The 19949-nt window shown below is 37.0% G+C and overlaps 1 protein-coding gene across 2 annotated transcripts in view; it reads left to right on the forward strand.

Moving 5' to 3' along the window:
* ascc3 (activating signal cointegrator 1 complex subunit 3) overlaps positions 1-19949 on the forward strand; it is a 266202-nt gene that overhangs the window by 206765 nt on the left and 39488 nt on the right. For both annotated transcript variants that reach the window (XM_055209422.2, XM_055209423.2), the window contains exons 15-22: positions 6656-6847; positions 6925-7149; positions 11150-11269; positions 11407-11571; positions 12195-12281; positions 12492-12668; positions 17332-17557; positions 17633-17787. In XM_055209422.2, the coding sequence (XP_055065397.2) occupies positions 6656-6847; positions 6925-7149; positions 11150-11269; positions 11407-11571; positions 12195-12281; positions 12492-12668; positions 17332-17557; positions 17633-17787 (1347 nt within the window). The remainder of the gene's footprint in view (positions 1-6655; positions 6848-6924; positions 7150-11149; positions 11270-11406; positions 11572-12194; positions 12282-12491; positions 12669-17331; positions 17558-17632; positions 17788-19949) is intronic.

Below are 19949 nucleotides of genomic sequence, written 5' to 3' on the forward strand. Positions count from 1 at the left end.
ACTAAGAATAGCATTTAGAATTTAATATTTCATTTAAACAAAGGTCAAGTAAAATTGTTATAGTTGAAATAATAGTGTGTTTGAAGATAAGGAAAAGTCCTCAGGACCTGGTACCTCAGAACAGATCAAAGTCCACCTGCCGTAGCTTTCCCGAGCAAATTCAGTTGATGGTGAGTCTAGTCCTGACAGCATCACGGGGAAAATCATCCAACGTATTTACAGAGTATGCGTCATGGCGCACTCACATTTACTTTACTATACAAAACCGTATTCATGTGCGATTGTCCTGAGCCCCAGACAACCTTCCCCTGGCTGACCTGGCCGCACGGAGCACATGCACGCGCACACACACACACACACACACACACACACAAGCGAAGCGTCTTCGCAATGGATAAGAAGACATTATCTTATAAATAATAATAATGAGACACCGATGATGAAAACCACGTCCACCGGGGGGAACAATCCAACTTTTGTGTCTACTTTGAGGACTTATGGCTAAGCCACACCCCCTCCACTCACTCAGACAAACAATCAACATTTGGTGATGGGCAGGGAGGCAATTGATGATTTTTGGAGACAGAAAGACTATATATCATCTCCAAGTTAACAAAAGGGCCTTAACTATGCATTGGAGGGTTATATTAATAATTTTATTGTTGAGAAGGTTGATGAAAAGCGTCAGCTCCTAGCAAAAATGTACATGTCACAGTGTAAACATGATAAACCGCATCTCATTGCCATCATGATCAAATTAAATATGTACAGGTCTAAGTTGCATATAGGACAAGCCTTTTACCATCCTTACCAAGAGTACCTCTCTGTTAGTTTGGTGCTACAGTATTTACATGAATCATTCAGAACAACATTGCTATTACAAATAACATTTGTTATCTCTGTTATTTAGAGATATGTTAAAGGCGGAGTCCACGATGTTTGAAAAACGGTTTGGAGAAGGAGACGGGCCGACTACCAAAACACACTTATAGCCAATCAAATCAAATCAAATGCCGGGTTGCGTATGTGTGGGGCGGGTCTATCAACAGAAGGTCCAGATTCTATTGGGGTAGGGGCGTGTTTGTTTAGGTGATTTCAAATATCAACATTGGCTTTCAAACATCATGGACTCCGCCTTTAATGAAGCTAAGTGACATGATGTACAACGCAGCTAGAAGCTAACGTTAACGTTTTCTAATGTTAAGCTAATGTTACGTTAGAGATTGGCTTAGAACAGATGTAGTCATCCTTGTTTAATTTATCCACATTTAGTTGGTGTTGTGGTTTACCGAATAACTTAATCCATAGAAGACACTTAACGTTATCTAGGTTGAGATGTTGCTTGTGAAAGTGTAAAAACTAAACAACGTCGACCATCCTCTCAGGATACCTAGTGTCAGAGTTGCATATACCCCATGCACACCGTTTGACCATTTTAAACTTAAAATGACAAGAAAACTAACTACACTGCATTTCAAAGGATGTGGAAGCAGAGAATGTCCGAGTTTATTGGGTTAGCTATGTTCACTGTGATTTGCTCATCGCGTTTGGGGGCGTGGCTTAGCCATAGGTCAGTTGTTTTTTAAGGCTGAACTGAAGTCTACAAACAGGATCCTGGCATAAATCCCTGGTCTGTCAAGATGTTGCAGGATGTAATACAGTCCCATGTTGACTGCTTCATTGACTGATTTGTTTGCTCAATAAGTAAGTGTCCGGCAAGGGTCCTGTGATGGTCCTTCAATTCTAGTCTCTCGAATGACATCATGACCACAGATGTCAAGGTTAGAGGTCTGTAGTCATTTAACCCTGTGATGATAGGTTTCATTGGGACAGGGATGAGGATGGAGCATTTGAATGGTCTTTGCACTGCTCCAGGGATCTGTTGAAAATCTGAGTAAAGATGGGTGGCAGGTGGTCTGCCCAGACTTTTAGTCAGGTAGGTGAGACGTTGTCTGTGCCTGGTGCTTTCTTCTGTTTCTGGAAAAGCCTTTTCACAGATCCTAAGTGCAAATTGAGTTGCAAAAGGGGGAGATGAGGGTTGGCGGAGATGTTCAAAACATCAGCCAGTTGTTGATTAGCAGCAGATTGAGGGGATGATGTCCTGTAGTTGTGTTTTTCTGGCCTTTCTCACTGTTGCAGAATCATTAAATGCTTCTGCGGTTTTCAGACTAGCGTCTTTTGGCTGCTCTTATCTCCTGTGTGTATTAGCGCTTTTCAATTGCATAGTACCCCACGGTTTAGTTTAGTTTGGGTCGGGTCAGCTCACCTCACTTTGGCGTGGTTAGCTCTTCCATTGAGTTTGGTATCACTTCGCAGTGGGAAGGATTATAGGCGTGTCGTTATATTTACGCTGCCTACTGCTGTGACATCATACAAGTGAAAGCATCCTTGTACATTCCCATACATTTATTATTTCTCAATCCGCCACAAAATTAAAATTGGCCACCACAAATAGATGTTTGCACATCGCGTTTATTACTAACGTCACCTCTGTCTCACATGACAGTTTCTGTTCAAACACCCGTCACGTCAGCAGTTGACGCACTCCGCTGAGCCTCACTAAAGTTGCATTTAAGCATCAGTGCAGCAGAAACAGAAACCGGTTTGAAGATCCTGCTCAGCCTCACTGGTTCATCTCTTTACAGTCCTTAGGGCCTACTCCAAGTTGATCCAGATGAGTCGCAAAAACTGCTCTTGTAACAGAGTGATATGTGTCCATGTGGTATAACACTAGTCCAGTATTTTGCTCTCTGGGACATGTACAGTAACATGCTGTCTGTATTTTGGTAGCTCACAAGTGAAGTTTGCTTTAATAAAGTCCCCCATGAATAGGTATGGGTGTTGCAGCTCCATGTCTGTAATAGGATCAGGCAACTGCAAGGGGGCTGGACCATTTGATTTTTGAATATTTGTTTGGTGGGTTGCCATGCGATTTTGAGATTTGAATATTCTTTTTTTTTCAACATTATTAACGTTAATGCAGTGCCTCTGCCAAGCAGGAATCGTGCTTAATGCTTTGCTCTATAGGTGGCGGTGTGGTGCTGAGGGGTTTGCAACAGCCATCAAACACCACAGGAAGCTTAAACAGTCTAATTTATGTTGTTCTGTCAGAGCATAGTGTCGGTTTCAGTGAATATGATGAAAAAATATGATCAAAAAAGCTGCAAACGGCAGCTTTAACACTAATAATAGCGTAAAATTTCTTGCAAAAATGAAAAATCGATTTATTTCACAAGACATCAATATGTCACCGGGGGTCATGGGATTACTTTTGTATTGGATATACTGTATCTGTATGTGAGCTCTCAAAGTGCCAGATCCCTTGACTTGCATTATACAATGGTTTCTGCAAAATATCTTCTTTATTGTCCTACTGAAGAAAAATAAACTTGATATTAACAGTATGCTACTGTGTTCTTTATTTATTACAGTTTGTTGAACAATTTTTTGTTCTTTGTTAAAAAATTTAAAAATCGTATTAAAAGTATTGTTCATTCTTGGAGCATATAATGCCTGCTCGCTTGAGGTGCGCTGCTTCCAGCTTTGCACTGTTCTGTAGTTTATTAACAGTTTATTCATTTTGAACATGTTATCGAAGCTTCGAAGCACAAAAACTGATATTCGAACCAGCCCTAAGCAGCAGCACTGCACTTATGCACCTCGGCTATAAATGCATGTCTGGCATACATGTAAACTGTAAATAGTAAACTGGAGTAATATTTTGTGACATACATTACACGTCATCGACCCAGAAAGCACTATACGGGTGATTCTCACGAAACCATTGAAACACCACGGCACTAATGATTTTAGCTTTAAAATGTGTAATATAGTAACATTAAAAAGCATCAGAATTAACACAATACTGTGTTCTACCTTGCACAACGTGTGATTTCAACATACGAATTTATAATTGGAAATTTTATCTCATTTTCTGCTGAAATTCTCATTACCGCAATGTGTCCGGCTGTGTTTAAACATGCGTTATGTTGTAATTTAATCAAATGAACACAAAAATATTAAGAAAAAAAATAAATGGATGTTTTGCTACAGTAGACTACCTTAGATGACAGAAAAAATATTTACTGAATATTCATGTATAATAATAATGAAGAAAAATTAGGAAAATGATGTGTCCATGCCTGATGTTCTCATCCTTCGCAACACTTTTTGAGAACAGTTTAAGCACACATACAGAATTTTAATAAAGTTTGATTTTGAGTGACCAAGCACATGGACCAGTTACTTCAAGATGGCTACCAGGTAAGATCATTTTTTTTACAGTTAATTTGAAATATTGTCTTGTCAGAATGCTTACACGACATTTTGATTATCATTACCGCAACAGATGCTTATTAAATGTTAATTTAATTAATAGAAGCATAATACTGTGATGTTAAATGCATGTGCAGAATCTCCAAATTATGTTCTTTCAGGTTTGTCATGTCATTTTGAAAATATGTCAGTGTTGATGTTTTCTGACTGTTGCGGTAATGAGATTTTTTAGGACTAATTTTTTAAATTATGTTACAAAAAGTGTTAAATGATAAGTAAAAGTTTTTAAATTAATGTTCCCATTTACTCCAGACTTTGTTTTTCAATGTCTGGTGGGAAAAAAGTAAATTTACGTAATTTTTACACTTTCATGCTTGACATTTTTAAAACCAAGTTTTCGTGAGAATCACCCATGCCTGAAACATTATAGCGGCCTACACAGCTTAAAGTGAGTATTATGTGATGGGATTTTGTGAAGGAATTGAACTATTAAATATGTTTTTATCAACGGATTTTAGTGGTAGGAGGCAAATTATTCTTATAAAGACTTCAACGTCGAGGTTGCATCTTGGCACTTTCCTGTTGCAGGACTGTGATTGGCTGTTGATGTCAAAAGGAGCCCACAGATTGTGGTTTTGTGAGGAACTCATTAACATAGCATAAAGTACAGAGTTTAACTTTGCATTTAGAGTGTCATCTATGCATTTTTTTTTTTTTTTTGCAAATCACTTTGAATGTCCTGATTGTATCGAGTGTAAACAAAATGACAACAAAATGTTACTCTATCATGCATGCATTCATTCATATGTTAATAACTGTGATGGTGTGAACAGTGACATAACACAGAGATGTAATTAGGAATGCTTGTGTCTCTAAAGTCAATAGGTGATGGTTTTGTGTCCATTTTGTGGATGAAAGAATGTAAAGATTTAGGTCCATTTACAGCTTTCTGTGCTTTCCTAAGCCCTCACCATCTGTCTTTGCTACCAGTCCCACTCACTGTGAATACAAGAGTTTTCATACAAACACGTCTATATTTGAGTCCGCTTGCCACACGTCTACATTTAAAATAATGAACGCATGTGTAAAGGAAATGCAGTAAGAAAATAAACACAAACTCTCTCTGTAATGCAGGCATCACACACACACAAGCACAATGGTTAATGATATGTGACAATAGAAAATCATGTTTATTATCTTTTTGGAATGCGTATTATGTTTTTTTAGACATGCTTTGTAAAATCCAGTGTTTATTCCATTCATACTGTGGTAATACAGTAGGTTTCTGTGGTATTATCATGTGTTTTGAAGTCAGTATTTTATTTGTCATGGGTTTAGGGTGTTATATTGGTATTCAGTGGGGGTTACTGTCTGTAATGGGCTTTTGAAAGCAGCATTGGGGTCTTGTTGCTGTTGACCCTCATTTAGACTTGGGCAGATGGACATGAAACATTTGATGATCAAGACATTACTGTCAGTGCACACATCTCACATACACCAGAGTCATTCATCTTTACTGCATGTTTTAGACACTTTCTTTTGAAATCCAAAGTGTGTCATCTTTTCACAGTGCAAAACAATGACAGAGATCATCATTTATAGTGTCAATTTGCTTAACTACATTGTAAAAAAATCAAATAAAAATAATAAAATAAGGCCACAATATCTATTGTTCACATACACTGCTATTGTTTAAGAGAGAGTATAGAACTTAACAAATATATAGTACAGAGACTTTTCAAAGCTTAACTCATTCCCCACCATTTTTTTTTTTTTTGATATTCACAAAAACAGTAGGCACAAAGGTCAGCGCTAATATGACAGTACATCCATTAAAGAATAAACAATTCATTTCTCTCTGAGGTCGGGATCCTTCAGAAACTCTGCAAAGATGCTTGTTTTCAGCAACAGCAAAATATTTTTTTGACATCACAATCACAATGATTGTAAACTGATTGAATTGACTCCTATAGATCCATACGAGTCGTTTCTTTGACTCAACACCAGTAGGCAGAGCCAACACAATGATGAGCTGTTGTCTTGCTTTGGGTCAGGTCAAATAAAAATGAACCTACTCTGTGGCATCATCCATACATACAGCCATTTTACATTATGTTTTTTTTTTCTGGAAAACGACTACTAAATGTTTTCGTTATTGATAAGGAGGATGTTTTAAGCTATGAAACTTGCAAGATGTATTAATGATACAAAGTATCATGCTATATGTCAAACGATCAAGTGAAATTTAATTTCTATCTCCTGATCCTTTTATATGTAATAAAATATTGTTTCAACACATCATACCAGACAGACAGACTAAATTTGAACTGCACAGCTGCAGTCATTCTCTTTCTCATGTCTTCTGTTTTGTGTCGCACAGATCCAGCGCTCCAGAAACAAGCAGATGAGGGAGATGTTTCCTGATGGCTTCGGAATCCATCATGCCGGAATGCTACGTCAGGACCGTACGCTGATGGAAAACATGTTCTCCAGAGGTTACCTGAAGGTTCTGGTGTGTACAGCCACGCTGGCCTGGGGTGTTAACCTGCCCGCTCACGCTGTCATCATCAAGGTCAGAATGCATCCGTGCATGCGTTATTAAACATCGTGCTGTGTTGTCTGATTTTTTCTGTGTTGTTCTGCTGTCAGGGCACTAATATCTATGATGCCAAGCGTGGTGCCTTGGTCGATCTGGGCATCCTGGACGTCATGCAGATCTTCGGTCGTGCTGGGCGGCCTCAGTTCGATAAGTACGGCGAGGGAACCATCATCACGACCCATGACAAGCTGAGCCATTACCTGACGCTCCTGACCCAACAGAATCCCATAGAGAGTCAATTTCAGCAGAGCCTCGCTGACAACCTCAATGCTGAGGTACGGCACTGTTGACTGATCATTTCACCTACAACAGCACACGGTCAAAGAAAGACACATCGATGTTTGTTCAAATAAGGCATATATTACAAAAATATATATGGATGCACCTAGGGATGCATATCAATTAATCGCGATTAATCTATAGCAGAATAAAAGTTTTTGTTTACATCATATATGTGTGTGAAGTGTGTATAATAATTATGTATATATAAATATGCACACATGCATGTATAATTTTAAGAAAAAATATATTTATATATTAAGTATTTATATTTATATATAATATAAATTATACATAAATATACAAATGTATATACACATGTAAACATTGCTTAAATATATACATGCATGTGTGTGCATTTAACTATACAAAGTTATTATACACAGTACACACACATATATGATGTAAACAAAAACTTTTATTCTGCTATAGATTAATCGCGATTAATTGATATGCATCCCTAGATGCACCGAATGTTTGGCAACCAAAATAAATTCAGCTGGAAATAGCAGAAAAATATTTTTGGGTGTTCAGCAGAACAAGTGAAAAGACATAATAAAATTTACGGACCAAGTGTCGAGGTGTCCTTGAGCAAGACATCTAACCCCAGCTGCTCCCGACGAGCTGGCTGGCTCGCCTACGGCCTCGTGCCTCTGGCCTAATCACAGCCGTGATGATATAGAGCTATATCACACTCCTACTTGAGCGATATTGCTTAAATATATATATATTAGGGCTGTCAATAGATTAAAAAAATTAATCTAGATTAATCGCATGATTTCATGAGTTAACTCGCGATTAATCGCAAATTAATCGCACATTTTTATCCGTTCTAAATTTACCCTAATTTAACACTTTTCAGGTTTTTAATACTCTGATCATATATACATATATAGATGCTTTATGCAAATGTATGTTATCAACAGCCTGTTTACATTTTTAACAGAACCATCAAGCCATTGTTTTGTATATGCATTTTCCTTTCAGAAGATTTTTCTTTCTCCATTTTTATTTGATGCTGCATCATTTGTGACATGTGCTGTCAAATTTAGTCGAAATTAGCAAATTTTCAAAGAAATTGTTGTTCATATTTTGACATTCTCTATTAAAACATAGAACAATGCATGATTTGGTGGAATATAACAAAATATGACATAACTACACGTGTTTGAAGTTGAAAGAGTCAGCAAAGTTAAATTACCGGAAAAATCACCACATCCATACATTAAATTACCACATCAATACCTTAAAATCACTGATAAAACTATAAGATTTAGCACACACAAAGCAAAAACATAATCAATATATGTTAAACTTTTTTTTTGTTTTGTTTGATTGACATTGTGACAGACTGTTTAAAATCTAAGTGATCTAATATAATGTTACACATCAGATATTTTTACCCAACAGTTAACCAAACATTTACTTAAAACATAACAGATTATAGAGCCTACCTGCGTGAATTCTTATCAAAACAGCTATTTGTAAAACTGTAATTTTGTGTAGATGTCTATATATCCGGGTCGCGCACTTGCGCGTCTGTGTGCACACGCTTCAGATGTCAGTCAGTCAGCGTGAGGGGATCGCTTTTGAGTCTTGTTGCTCCTAATAACTCTTTAACAATAATCAGGTACCGAACTTTATCTCTCTTAATGACTCTTTTAACATCAAGCAAGTCCTGCAGTCTATTTTCTAAGTCATGCATAAAAGCGAAACCAAAATGAATTGAGACGCATCTTTGCATTACATTAAGCATTAGGAGGACGGTAACGTTACACCTCAGACGTATAAATATAGATCATTTCAGATGTCCAACGAGCATTTAGACCATTGGATTTGCTAGACGATTTGGTTAATGTTCTTATTTCTATGAAAGAAAAAACAAAGAACGGCACACTGCTACTATGGCTCTCAATATTTATTATTTAAAAGACAACGTTTCGACCAAAAAGGTCTTTGTTTGACTTGACAAAGACCTTTTTGGTCGAAACGTTGTCTTTTAAATAATAAATATTGAGAGCCATAGTAGCAGTGTGCCGTTCTTTGTTTTTTCTTGATTTAGTGTTTTTGTGATCGAGCACCTGTCTCAAAATATTTTTGGATGTGCACACATTCTACTCCTTATTTTCTTATTTCTATGAAAACCTTTGAATCATTTAGACAGGATCCCATTTGTCTGCGTCTCTGTTCATTCAACTATGGGCTGGACCAAGGGTCAAACAGAAATTGCGCGTTGCGTTAATCGGCGTTAATAAAATTAGTTGCGTTAAAATGAATTTGTGTTTTGTAATTTTGACAGCCCTAATATATATATATATATATATATATATATATATATATATATATATATATACAGTTTCAGCAGTAACAACATAAACACGCAGCTTTCGTGGTCATCACGTAACCTACGGTAAACTCTGTGAAGAATAAATAACAACAAAGTCCTTTTAGAGCAGTTTATTTATATAACAAGCAAAATAAACAACACGTAGATTACATAGGAACCCAAAACATTTGTTATTTTCGACGAGGTATTTGTTTAAGAGTTCAGTTTCAGCAACTAGTCAGACCATTAAACAAACAGAAACCGGAAGAAAATAAATATATATATATATATATATATATATATATAACCCACAATAATGTTAAGTAATGTTCTTCTGGTATTCACAGTAATTTCTAGTTAATCCAGTATATCATTACTAGATAGAAGCAAACACATTATTTTAATTTCACAGCTGTGTTCATCTAAAGAGTCAAGTGTAACATTTCATCACTTAAAGTAGAAAAATACATTTTTTTTATATTAACACAGAGATGCCTGCAGACTTGCCTGCAGTGTTGTAGGCACACATACTCAACCACGTCACTTCAAAACACTTCAATTTAAGCATGGTCATTTGAAAAGTTTTGCTATTTTGATTTAGTATCAGATGAACATACCTTTATACAAATGAGGAAATAATAGAAATGTTTCTTGATGAATTATAAGACTCATGTACATGTTGATTTAGCAGTCACCAAACTTATTCAGAACAGAAACGTATGATGGCTAAAATATTGTACATTTGTGAACAGATAACACTGATGATCTTTATCTGACAGATATCTTTCTTATGTGATCACTGTGACCTACAGCAGTGGTTTCAAACTGGGGGCCACAAGATGGTGCCAGGGGGGCCCCAGTTTATGACATTTTATGAAATACATTAATTTATCATGAATTCTGTGTAATTAAACCTAAAAAAAATAAGGCTACTAACCAAAAGCACTACTTTTTTGGATAATTTAATGTTTTTTATTCTTTATTAAAATGTTTTAGAACAGTTTTTGTCACAAATTTTCTTTGGGGGGCCGCGAAGGAATGCACCATACACAAGGGGGACCGCACGCTGAAAACGTTTGGGAACCACTGACCTACAGTACCATAATATACCAGATAAACTAACACATGTACAGTAAATGACTAAACATACACACAGACACATCAGTTTTCAATGCTCTCCATTGTTCAGTCTTCTAACTGTATTCAAACAAAATACAGTATACAGTATATTCATAAATGTAGTGAAACATTATGTTTTGAACATCAGTTGTGTGTTTTGTTGGACATCTAGTAAAATGTATTAATGACATATTGGTATAACATTGTTTTTAAATAATATATATTTTTATTATATTTCATGTTAGGCATGCATGAAATTAGGTTTAGACAAATATGTAATAGTTCATTATACCACTGGGTGGCAGCATCTGCCTTGTGAATGTCAATAGAAACTCATGATGAATTCGTCCACGAGATGGCACAGTGACATCAGAAATCAACCTGCAAATTTCTTTAAAATCCATGAGGTCACGTGTGTGTGTCTCTTATAAATGAACACCACAATCACACAGATGAAGAAATAATGCACTGTTAAACATAAACCACAGAGAGCGGTCACATTTGACTGAAGTACTAGTAAGTGTGACGTGTTATTTGTGTTTTATGTGCAGATAGCTCTAGGGACCGTCACTAACGTAGATGAAGCCGTCAGGTGGTTGAGTTACACGTATCTGTATGTCCGGATGAGAGCCAATCCGCTTGTTTACGGGATCAACCACAAGGCCTATCAGGTAGATTAACATCTGTGTCTTCAGTTCAACTACTTATCTTAATTTCCTTTTCTTTATTCTTGTATGTTTACAGTTGTTTTTTAGAGTCAAACATGTTTAAATTTGTATTAATGATTGATTGAGATGTTGTGCTTCAGATGGACCCACAGTTGGAGCTCTATAGGAAGGAGTTAGTGCTGGAGTCTGGCAGAAAACTGGATAAGGCTCGAATGATTCGTTTTGATGAGAGAACCGGTTATTTCGCCTCCACAGATCTTGGCAGAACAGCCAGTCATTACTATATCAAATATAACACCATCGAGGTGAGATATGGTACAGTACATTGTTAGCATAAGACCAAAGCCAATTGTGATTTTGAGCTATGAATGAAATAAAAATATGAGAATTCATGTTTTATTCGTCTTATCTGAGCGGGTAGACTGAGACTAACTTTAGGCCAAAATGTTTTTTATTCATTCAAACCATATTAACCAAGTATTGCCGTACCCCGCTTTGCCGGTAGGTGCCGCCCCAATCAAGCTCAAACATTGAACTCCGTTGGCGTTTATGATTGTCAGACTGTTATTCAAAGATGAATTTTTTCAGCATGCTTTGGTCAACGCTTGAAGAGTTTTCAAGCATCATTAGTAGTTCTGCTCATGTTTTTAGTGTTAGTGAACTCAGTTCAGTTCTCTGAACCTGAGCCATTCCTCACGGTGTCTGCTGCTTGTTGAGTAGACATCTGATATTCATTTCAGATTTCAGTCAGATTTACCATTTTCACCTGACGGCAAAGATAAAAGAGGCATAAAAATCCCATTTACACCGAGAGCGTGGCACCTGAGCCGTATCTGCAGAGCAGAAGTTCCCACCAACGGCACCTTAACAACCACCCATAACACAACTGATGTTGATCATTCTGCTTTTCTCTCTTTACATCTTACAGACGTTCAATGAGCTGTTTAACTCACAGAAAACTGAAGCAGATATTCTGAGCATCGTTTCAAACGCTGAAGAATTTGAGCAGATAAAGGTGAGCGCTCAGTACAATACATCTAATAACAAAGCATAGTGTTGTAGTCAAAACCACCTCGACTGAGACCAAGTCAAATCTCATATTTTTTGTATATATTCAAGTTCTTTGCAGTCATGTCTTGACTAAAAAAAAAACATATTAGGAAAAAAGTATTTTACAAATAAATGCTACTACAACACAGTAAAGGTGTTGAGGTGTCCCAAACAGGTTCGAGATGAAGAAATGGAGGAACTAGAGACGATGTTATCTGATTTCTGCGAGCTGCCAGCAGCCGGAGGTGTGGAGAACGGCTACGGCAAAATCAACATCCTACTTCAGACGTACATCAGCCGTGGAGAGGTGGACAGCTTCTCGCTTATATCTGATCTGTCTTATGTAGCGCAGGTAAGATCACAGTCACAATCATCACATGATCTCATTATATTCAGTCAAACGTTGCATTTTCCACTTGAAGAGAAAACAAACATCATAACACCAAAACAAACAAGTATAATAGTGTGTATTATTTTTATTATTTTGGTTGAGACTCTCTCTGTTGAAGTCATCTGTCTTTGCTATATGTTACTGTACATCATGAGAGCGTCCATGTTTTTAGCCATATTCCCTCTTTGCTCTTAATTCGGCTGATTTCAGACGCGCAGCTGGTTTCCGGCGTTGGGAGTCATTTCCGTGTCAAATGTTATGTTGATTTTAAATCCAGATCCTCTGTGATGTCGGGGACTGTGATATCTCTCTCTCTCTCCGTCACACTTCAGAGACTTCACATGTGTATGTTTATATACACACGATGAGAGAGATTCTTCCAATGGATTTTGCATCTGTGCAGATAAATTCCCCATCATTCACCTGTCGATCTCGGGGATTGTGAAGATTAACAGCATCTGATAGCAGAGTATAAGAATAAATCCAGATATATAATTATAAATATGCGTTAATTTCCCTTAAAATAACCAATAATAATAAGATACAAAAGTAGTGATAAATAATAGTACTTAATAAAACAATAAAAGCACAAAATGCTGCCCAGGGATTTCTAGAAACAATACTGAGATAATGAATCTTTACATATCAGGTTTTTTTTTTCAAATCTTTACAGCATAAATGTACCTGATTCACCTGCAGGTCTTTATTGGTGGATGATGATCGTGTTCATTATAAAATACATTAGCCGTGTAAACGGAGAGCCTTAGATGTCTTGTTTTAAATATTAAAATGTCACCATTAATACCAAAGTCTGGTTAGAAGGAAACCAAGAGTTTTACAATCACATTATATACAGCAGTGGTTCCCAAACTTTTTCAGCGTGCGGCCCCCCTTGTGTACAGTGCATTCCTTTGCGGCCCCCCAAAGAAAATGTGACAAAAAACTGTTCTAAAACTCAACATTTTAATAAAAAAAACATTAAATTATACTTTCATGATAAATTAATATTTTTCATAAAATGTCATAAAACTGGGGCCCCCCTGGCACCATCTCGCGGCCCCTCTGGGAGCCCCGGCCCCCAGTTTTAAAACCACTGATATACAGTATGGATTTATCATACAGATGTTATCCTTCACTCTCACTGTCATTATTACTTGCCCTCTTTGCTAAAGCTCTTTGATTTTCAACTGGTTTATTTCTTTGCTAGACCTTGTAGTTATGTATCTATACAATTATATTGATATCAAGTAAGCTGTTATTACCATCTCTTGTATAGAGGGTATGCACCTGACGTCACCTTTGGCGAAGTGACTGCGGTTACTCCCACTGAGTGGCAAAAAGTCTGAGCGACAGCATTAGCATAGCGTGAAAAACACGTCTAAAATGGGAAAAGTAGTTGGGTGATCAACTGTGCTAACAGGTTCAATAAAAATTTGGAGCTTTCTTTTTCTAGACTGCAAAAACACTGAAAGGAGAAGTAAATCAGTAGCAATAGCCATAATCAGGTAACATTTTGTGATAAAATATCCTATTAAAAATTGCAAAGTTTTGTCAGTGAGCCATCATTAAAAAAACATCCATTATGATGAGCCTTGTGTTCCTCAAAGGTGGGATAATTTAATAGTGTTAGGCAAGACAAACATATATGTCTGGAAAAGCAATATCTTTTGGGTCACTGTTAAGGCCAGCTTAATTCAATTTACTGTAGGCTTATAATAGTCAGTTTTACTGGCATTTTCACAGGAGCCGCTAAGAAAACCAGCTATTTTGTTGAGTGTTTGCCACTCAAGAGGGCGAGCTTCTACATGGTCACGTGGACGTCAATGCATACCTTCTATACTAATGAATTAAAATAGCAGCTTGCTAACAACAACTTGTGCTTTTTCTGTTTCAACTCCCTTCAGTCAAAACTAATTTAAACAACGAAAAGTCTGCTCTAGATAACAAACTGTAATTTGAAAACTTTGTACCACGGGTCTGTTGAATGCTGTATTCTGATTGGCTGAGAAATGTTCCGTGGGTATGCATTAATTTCTGATAACCACACACCTAAATTGTTCAATGTCTTATTAAAAATGGGCACCAGAGCAATGTTTGTGGTAACCGTGGTATAAGAGGAATAATTGACTTCGGTCTTTGAATTATTTGAAAATAATGCACACCCACGCTGTAACGGCCTTGCACCTTGGGTGTGCATTATTTTCTTATAATTCAATGGCCCGTCGTCAATTATTCCTTACTTAACCTATTGCTAGTATATTGCTAGTTCTTTTGAAGATACGACTAATATGAAATTAATCTGTTTTATGGCTTTTTCATGTGGTTGCCACATGAAGATTACATAACAACACACTTAATCTTTAAAATTTCCCAGACAGGGATTAGACTAGTTCTAGACTAAAATAAATGTAAGAGCTGTCCAAACTGAAAACAACTTGCACTGACATATCTTAAAATACATCAATGTCCTTTTTTTGCCTCAAAATGCACACAAGTAATGTGTTAGTAAGGCATGTTTGTTAAAGCTTGTTATTTTTCCTAATTAAACTAAGATCTAGTCTTGTCTTAAAATAATCTGAGAAACCGCCCATTTAAGCTCACACATTTATAATAAATATAAAATCTGCATATACTGGTGTGTTTTTATAAATGCTGATAACTATCAGAAAAGCCAATGCAAAAATCAACAGTAAAACTTAAAGGGATACTTCACCGATTTAGCATTCAGCTTTGTATCTGTAGAAACCCGGCAGTATTACTGAATGACCATGTTTCCCTCCATCATTTCCCCCTGAGAGGAGAGATATCTGCATTTTGGTTCTGCAAAAAAGTCCTCCGATGATGCAAAAATCGTCATATTACATCATCGGAGGACTTTTTTGCAGAACCAAAATGCAGATATCTCTCCTCTCAGGGGGAAATGAGGGAGGGAAACATGGTCATTCAGTAATACTGCCGGGTTTCTACAGATACAAAGCTGAATGCTAAATCGGTGAAGTATCCCTTTAAGTGCATTGATACCACAACTGTGATCATCTCTCAGTGCATCTGGAGTCTTGGGATGCATATTTATTACGTCACACACTGCTCTGTGTAAATTCAGTCACATTTACCTGAGTGTATTCTGGGTTCTCACGCTTGGGTGATTCTCACGAAATCCAGACTTAGAAGGTGTCCAGCATCAGATTTTTTAAAAAGCCCCTGAAGCCATTTTTTTGCACATATAAAATTAAGGTCTGAACTTACTATAACCATTATTTTTAGAAGATTTTAAACACATTTCCTATCGAGTTATTTACATTTTTTAGATTATCATCATAAAAACGTATCATTACCGCAACATGATATTACATTAAATATATGCATTTACAAGGTCATGTTTCGGTAATGAGAACTAAAAAGTTGTTTGGGTACTATGACAAACAAAATTTCAACTTTTATCTGGAGAGAAAAAATAAGAACTGCTTACCTGGTAGCCATCTTGAGTGTCACACTCAATTATGTCCCTTCCAACTATTTTTTTTTTTTTTTTTTTTGAAAATGTTAGTTTATTGAGGGCTTAAACAATGATTGAAAATTGATGCGGTTGATGAGAAAATTGGTCACATTTATATTCTTTATTATTGTCTCTACATTTACCAATGATCACCAAATATCCACATGGTCTTTACTGTAAATGTTTATAGTATAACAGGCACTTAAGCATTTTATTTTTATTTCCATGTCAAAGAACCCAAATCCAGTCATGGACACATTGCGGTAATGAAAATTTTCCCCTTAAATGTGGAAAAAACAACAAAATTGGTTTGTTTGATGATTTGAAATAATGTGCAAAATAGTACATGAAGAGATGTTTGTAACTGTATGCTTCTTATTTTGATACTCTTACTTTGCATTTAGTTTTTTTATCAAAACGTTTCATGACACCTCATAAGTCTAATTTCGCGAGAATCACCCGCTTGTAAATAACCAAACACTGTGATGAAACTCTCAGAAGACAGCAGTATGTGACAGCAGTACATGACCACTACGTCCCAGAGCATTTACAGTCAAACCAAAATGTATTCAGACACCTTCAACATTTCTCACATTATCACAGTTTATTCACTGTAAATTTAGATAATAGTAATAAAATCTGACATAAAAGATTTGAAATTTCACTGGTTTTGGCCATCCTTCTGTCTTACATATGACTATTCACATATGAATAGCTGTCAGCTGATAAATATTAATAGATCACACCGATTATGGCAACCAACTACCAAGCAATACTTAATTTTGTTCAGTCTGTTGTGTAAAAAGGCCACATTAGCAATTGAAGAAAAACCTAAGCAAAACATGGTCAGGGCGAAGTGTCTGAATAATTTTTGGGGACCAAATTTGTATAATTTCACTGGTAGTCCACTGTATGAAGAATTGTTGAGTGTTATATATTTATTTTGCAATCCTCAGTTGACTATAGTGTCCTGCACCCACTAGTAAAAAAATATCACATATGTACATTAAATCTGATTCATTTATACACAGGGACCACTGTTGCACTGCCCTGCCAATTCAATTAAAATGAATGAAGTTTGAAAAGTCTGTATTATTTGCCTGATTTGACTTGTGTTTCTCCGTACAGAACGCAGCTCGTATCGTGCGGGCTCTGTTTGAGATCGCTCTAAGGAAGCGCTGGCCGGCCATGACCTACCGTCTGCTCAACCTGTGTAAAGTGATTGACAAGCGTCTGTGGGGATGGGCTCACCCGCTGAGACAATTCAGCACGCTACCTTCATCAGTGCTCACCAGACTGGAGGAGAAGAAGCTCACCGTCGACAAACTCAGAGACATGGGCAAAGATGAAATCGGTCAGTCTTCATTCGCACTGTAATACATTTCTGCTAGACACTGTGATTTACTGACTGATGCGTGTGCGTGCACAGGTCACATGTTACACCACGTCAACATCGGGCTGAAGGTGAAACAGTGTGTCCATCAGATTCCTGCCATCCTGATGGAGTCCAGCATTCAGCCAATCACACGCACCGTCTTGCGCGTACGCCTCAGCATCACCCCGGACTTCAGGTGGAACGATCAGGTAACCATAGCAACCAGAGCCATCTCATTACACCCTGGAGACTCTGAATTTGTGGCGTGCGCTAAAACCCTGATACATTGCCACAGAAGATGTATTTTATTATAAACGTCCTTTGACATGGGCGGCTTTATGTCAGTGCCGCGTTAACAAAAGAAACGTCAATTTACCAACTCACAGCAGCCAGTTAAACACAACGGAAGCCAAAATGGACCTGCAATAAGTATAAAACACATGCAGCCCATTAAAGATCTGCCGCAGCAAAAAGCATTCGTAAAGTAAAGATAAACGTAAAAAAGAGCTTTGAGAGATGTAGATGTAAAACGTGAGCAGCATTACTCTGTTATCTTTTGAATGATGAGCAGTCTGTCAGTTTTATAAGATACTTTCACCGTGTCAATATTGTCCATGTAAAGGTGGTGTTGGATGCAGAAATGTTTGTGAAGCACTGGTGGCGCTTATGGTAGGTTGGGCAGGAGGGACTGAAAGACTCATCCATTTGTGCATCTCCTCCCCTGCGTTTAACAACACAAAGACTTGAATAGGGCCAGATCTGTTGCTATTGTTCCCCTGAGGGTCAGTGCTGTGATGGGCCACAGATGGGCCGCTCTGTGTCCTACACTCTCCTGTGACCGTAACTCCTCCAACATGACATCCAGCAGCTGGAGGACCATCAGTTCACACTAATCACCCATGATCACGCTCTGACACAGTAATGAGTCATTAACATTACAACATTACTGAACGCTCAACCATCCACTTGCTCATGTAAGCGTGTGTATGTATTTATATGTGCACGTGTTTGTGTTGTACATGCACACATAGGTAGTCGTAATTCTCCCACGCTATCTTTATTTTGTGCATTTCAAAGTAAAGGAAGTTATCTATTCATTATAATGTAAAAGCTCAATATGATTATCATAGTGTTGCACTTTTGTACCCAAGCATGTGCATGGGAAAATGGTGTCTTTCAGTGCATAAAGTTATCGTATTTATGTTATTTAGATTTAAATAATCAGAACTAAATAGTTGAATTAGTTAGTTTGGTATCTTCTTTAAGCCCTTTTTAGTGGTGATATCAGTATTGTACATACTGTATGTTTACGTATATGTAGAAACTTGGAACATACATTGATAGCTTCGCCCAACAAGATGTCAGCCATTTCGGGTTTAATGTGCAGTTTGTAAATTGTTTTTAGAGAGAAAATTTGAAAAATGCAGCAGTCAACCAAAAATTGTTGACTGTTCACACTCCTCTTGATCTTAATCCAGATCCCTTCTAATTTCACTTGACATAATATATATACAGTACTGTGCAAAGTCTTAGGCCACCACTACCAGCTTTGTTGTATTAGCATTAGTTTTAATGTTCATCCATATTTATTTTTCACTTTTTTATTAACCCTTATAAGTCCCTTGGGGTCAACCCCAAGCCACTTGTCTTCAGTTAAAAAACATGGTTCCCTTCATCTCAGTGGAATAAGATTTTGTGACTTTTCTAGACTATCTGTCAATATTCATATACAAAAACCTGGGTTTGATTCGGTCGAGGTGTAAAAAATGACAAAAAGAGGCCCTTTGGGGGTAAAAATGACCCCAATTGAAAATTAATGGGAAATGCAAAAAAAAAAATTTTTTATTCGTAAAAAAAAATCAATGCATCTAGAATAAATCTGAAAATTTCAACACAGAAAAGTAGGCCTGGTAGTAGAGCACAAATGCAATATAGAGAAGACATGCTCAATCACACACACAAACACACAAAGGTATGACTGCCACAGAGAGCATTTTCTACAGAATTTAGCAAAAAAACGGCCACAGATGCAAAACAAAGATGTAAATTGGTGGCTCTAATGCTCACACACACACACACACACACACACGTGCACAAGCACAAACACACACAGACTCACACACACAAAGTCGCAGTAAAACTTACACACACATAAAGACACAGACACACACATAAAGACACATGCACACACACGTGCGCACGCACACACACACACACACACACACACTTATATTCAGTCAAATTTCTGTGGCATTTTGTAAAAACAAACATTTCAAAATGCATAAAAAATACAAAAAATTCGACTATTTGAAATATTTATTTTTATTGTCCACTGTAAAAAATTTGCTGTAATTATCCAGCTGGTTGCCAT

The sequence above is a fragment of the Misgurnus anguillicaudatus genome, chromosome 10, assembly GCF_027580225.2.
Source record: "Misgurnus anguillicaudatus chromosome 10, ASM2758022v2, whole genome shotgun sequence".
Classification (NCBI taxonomy): Eukaryota; Metazoa; Chordata; class Actinopteri; order Cypriniformes; family Cobitidae; genus Misgurnus; species Misgurnus anguillicaudatus.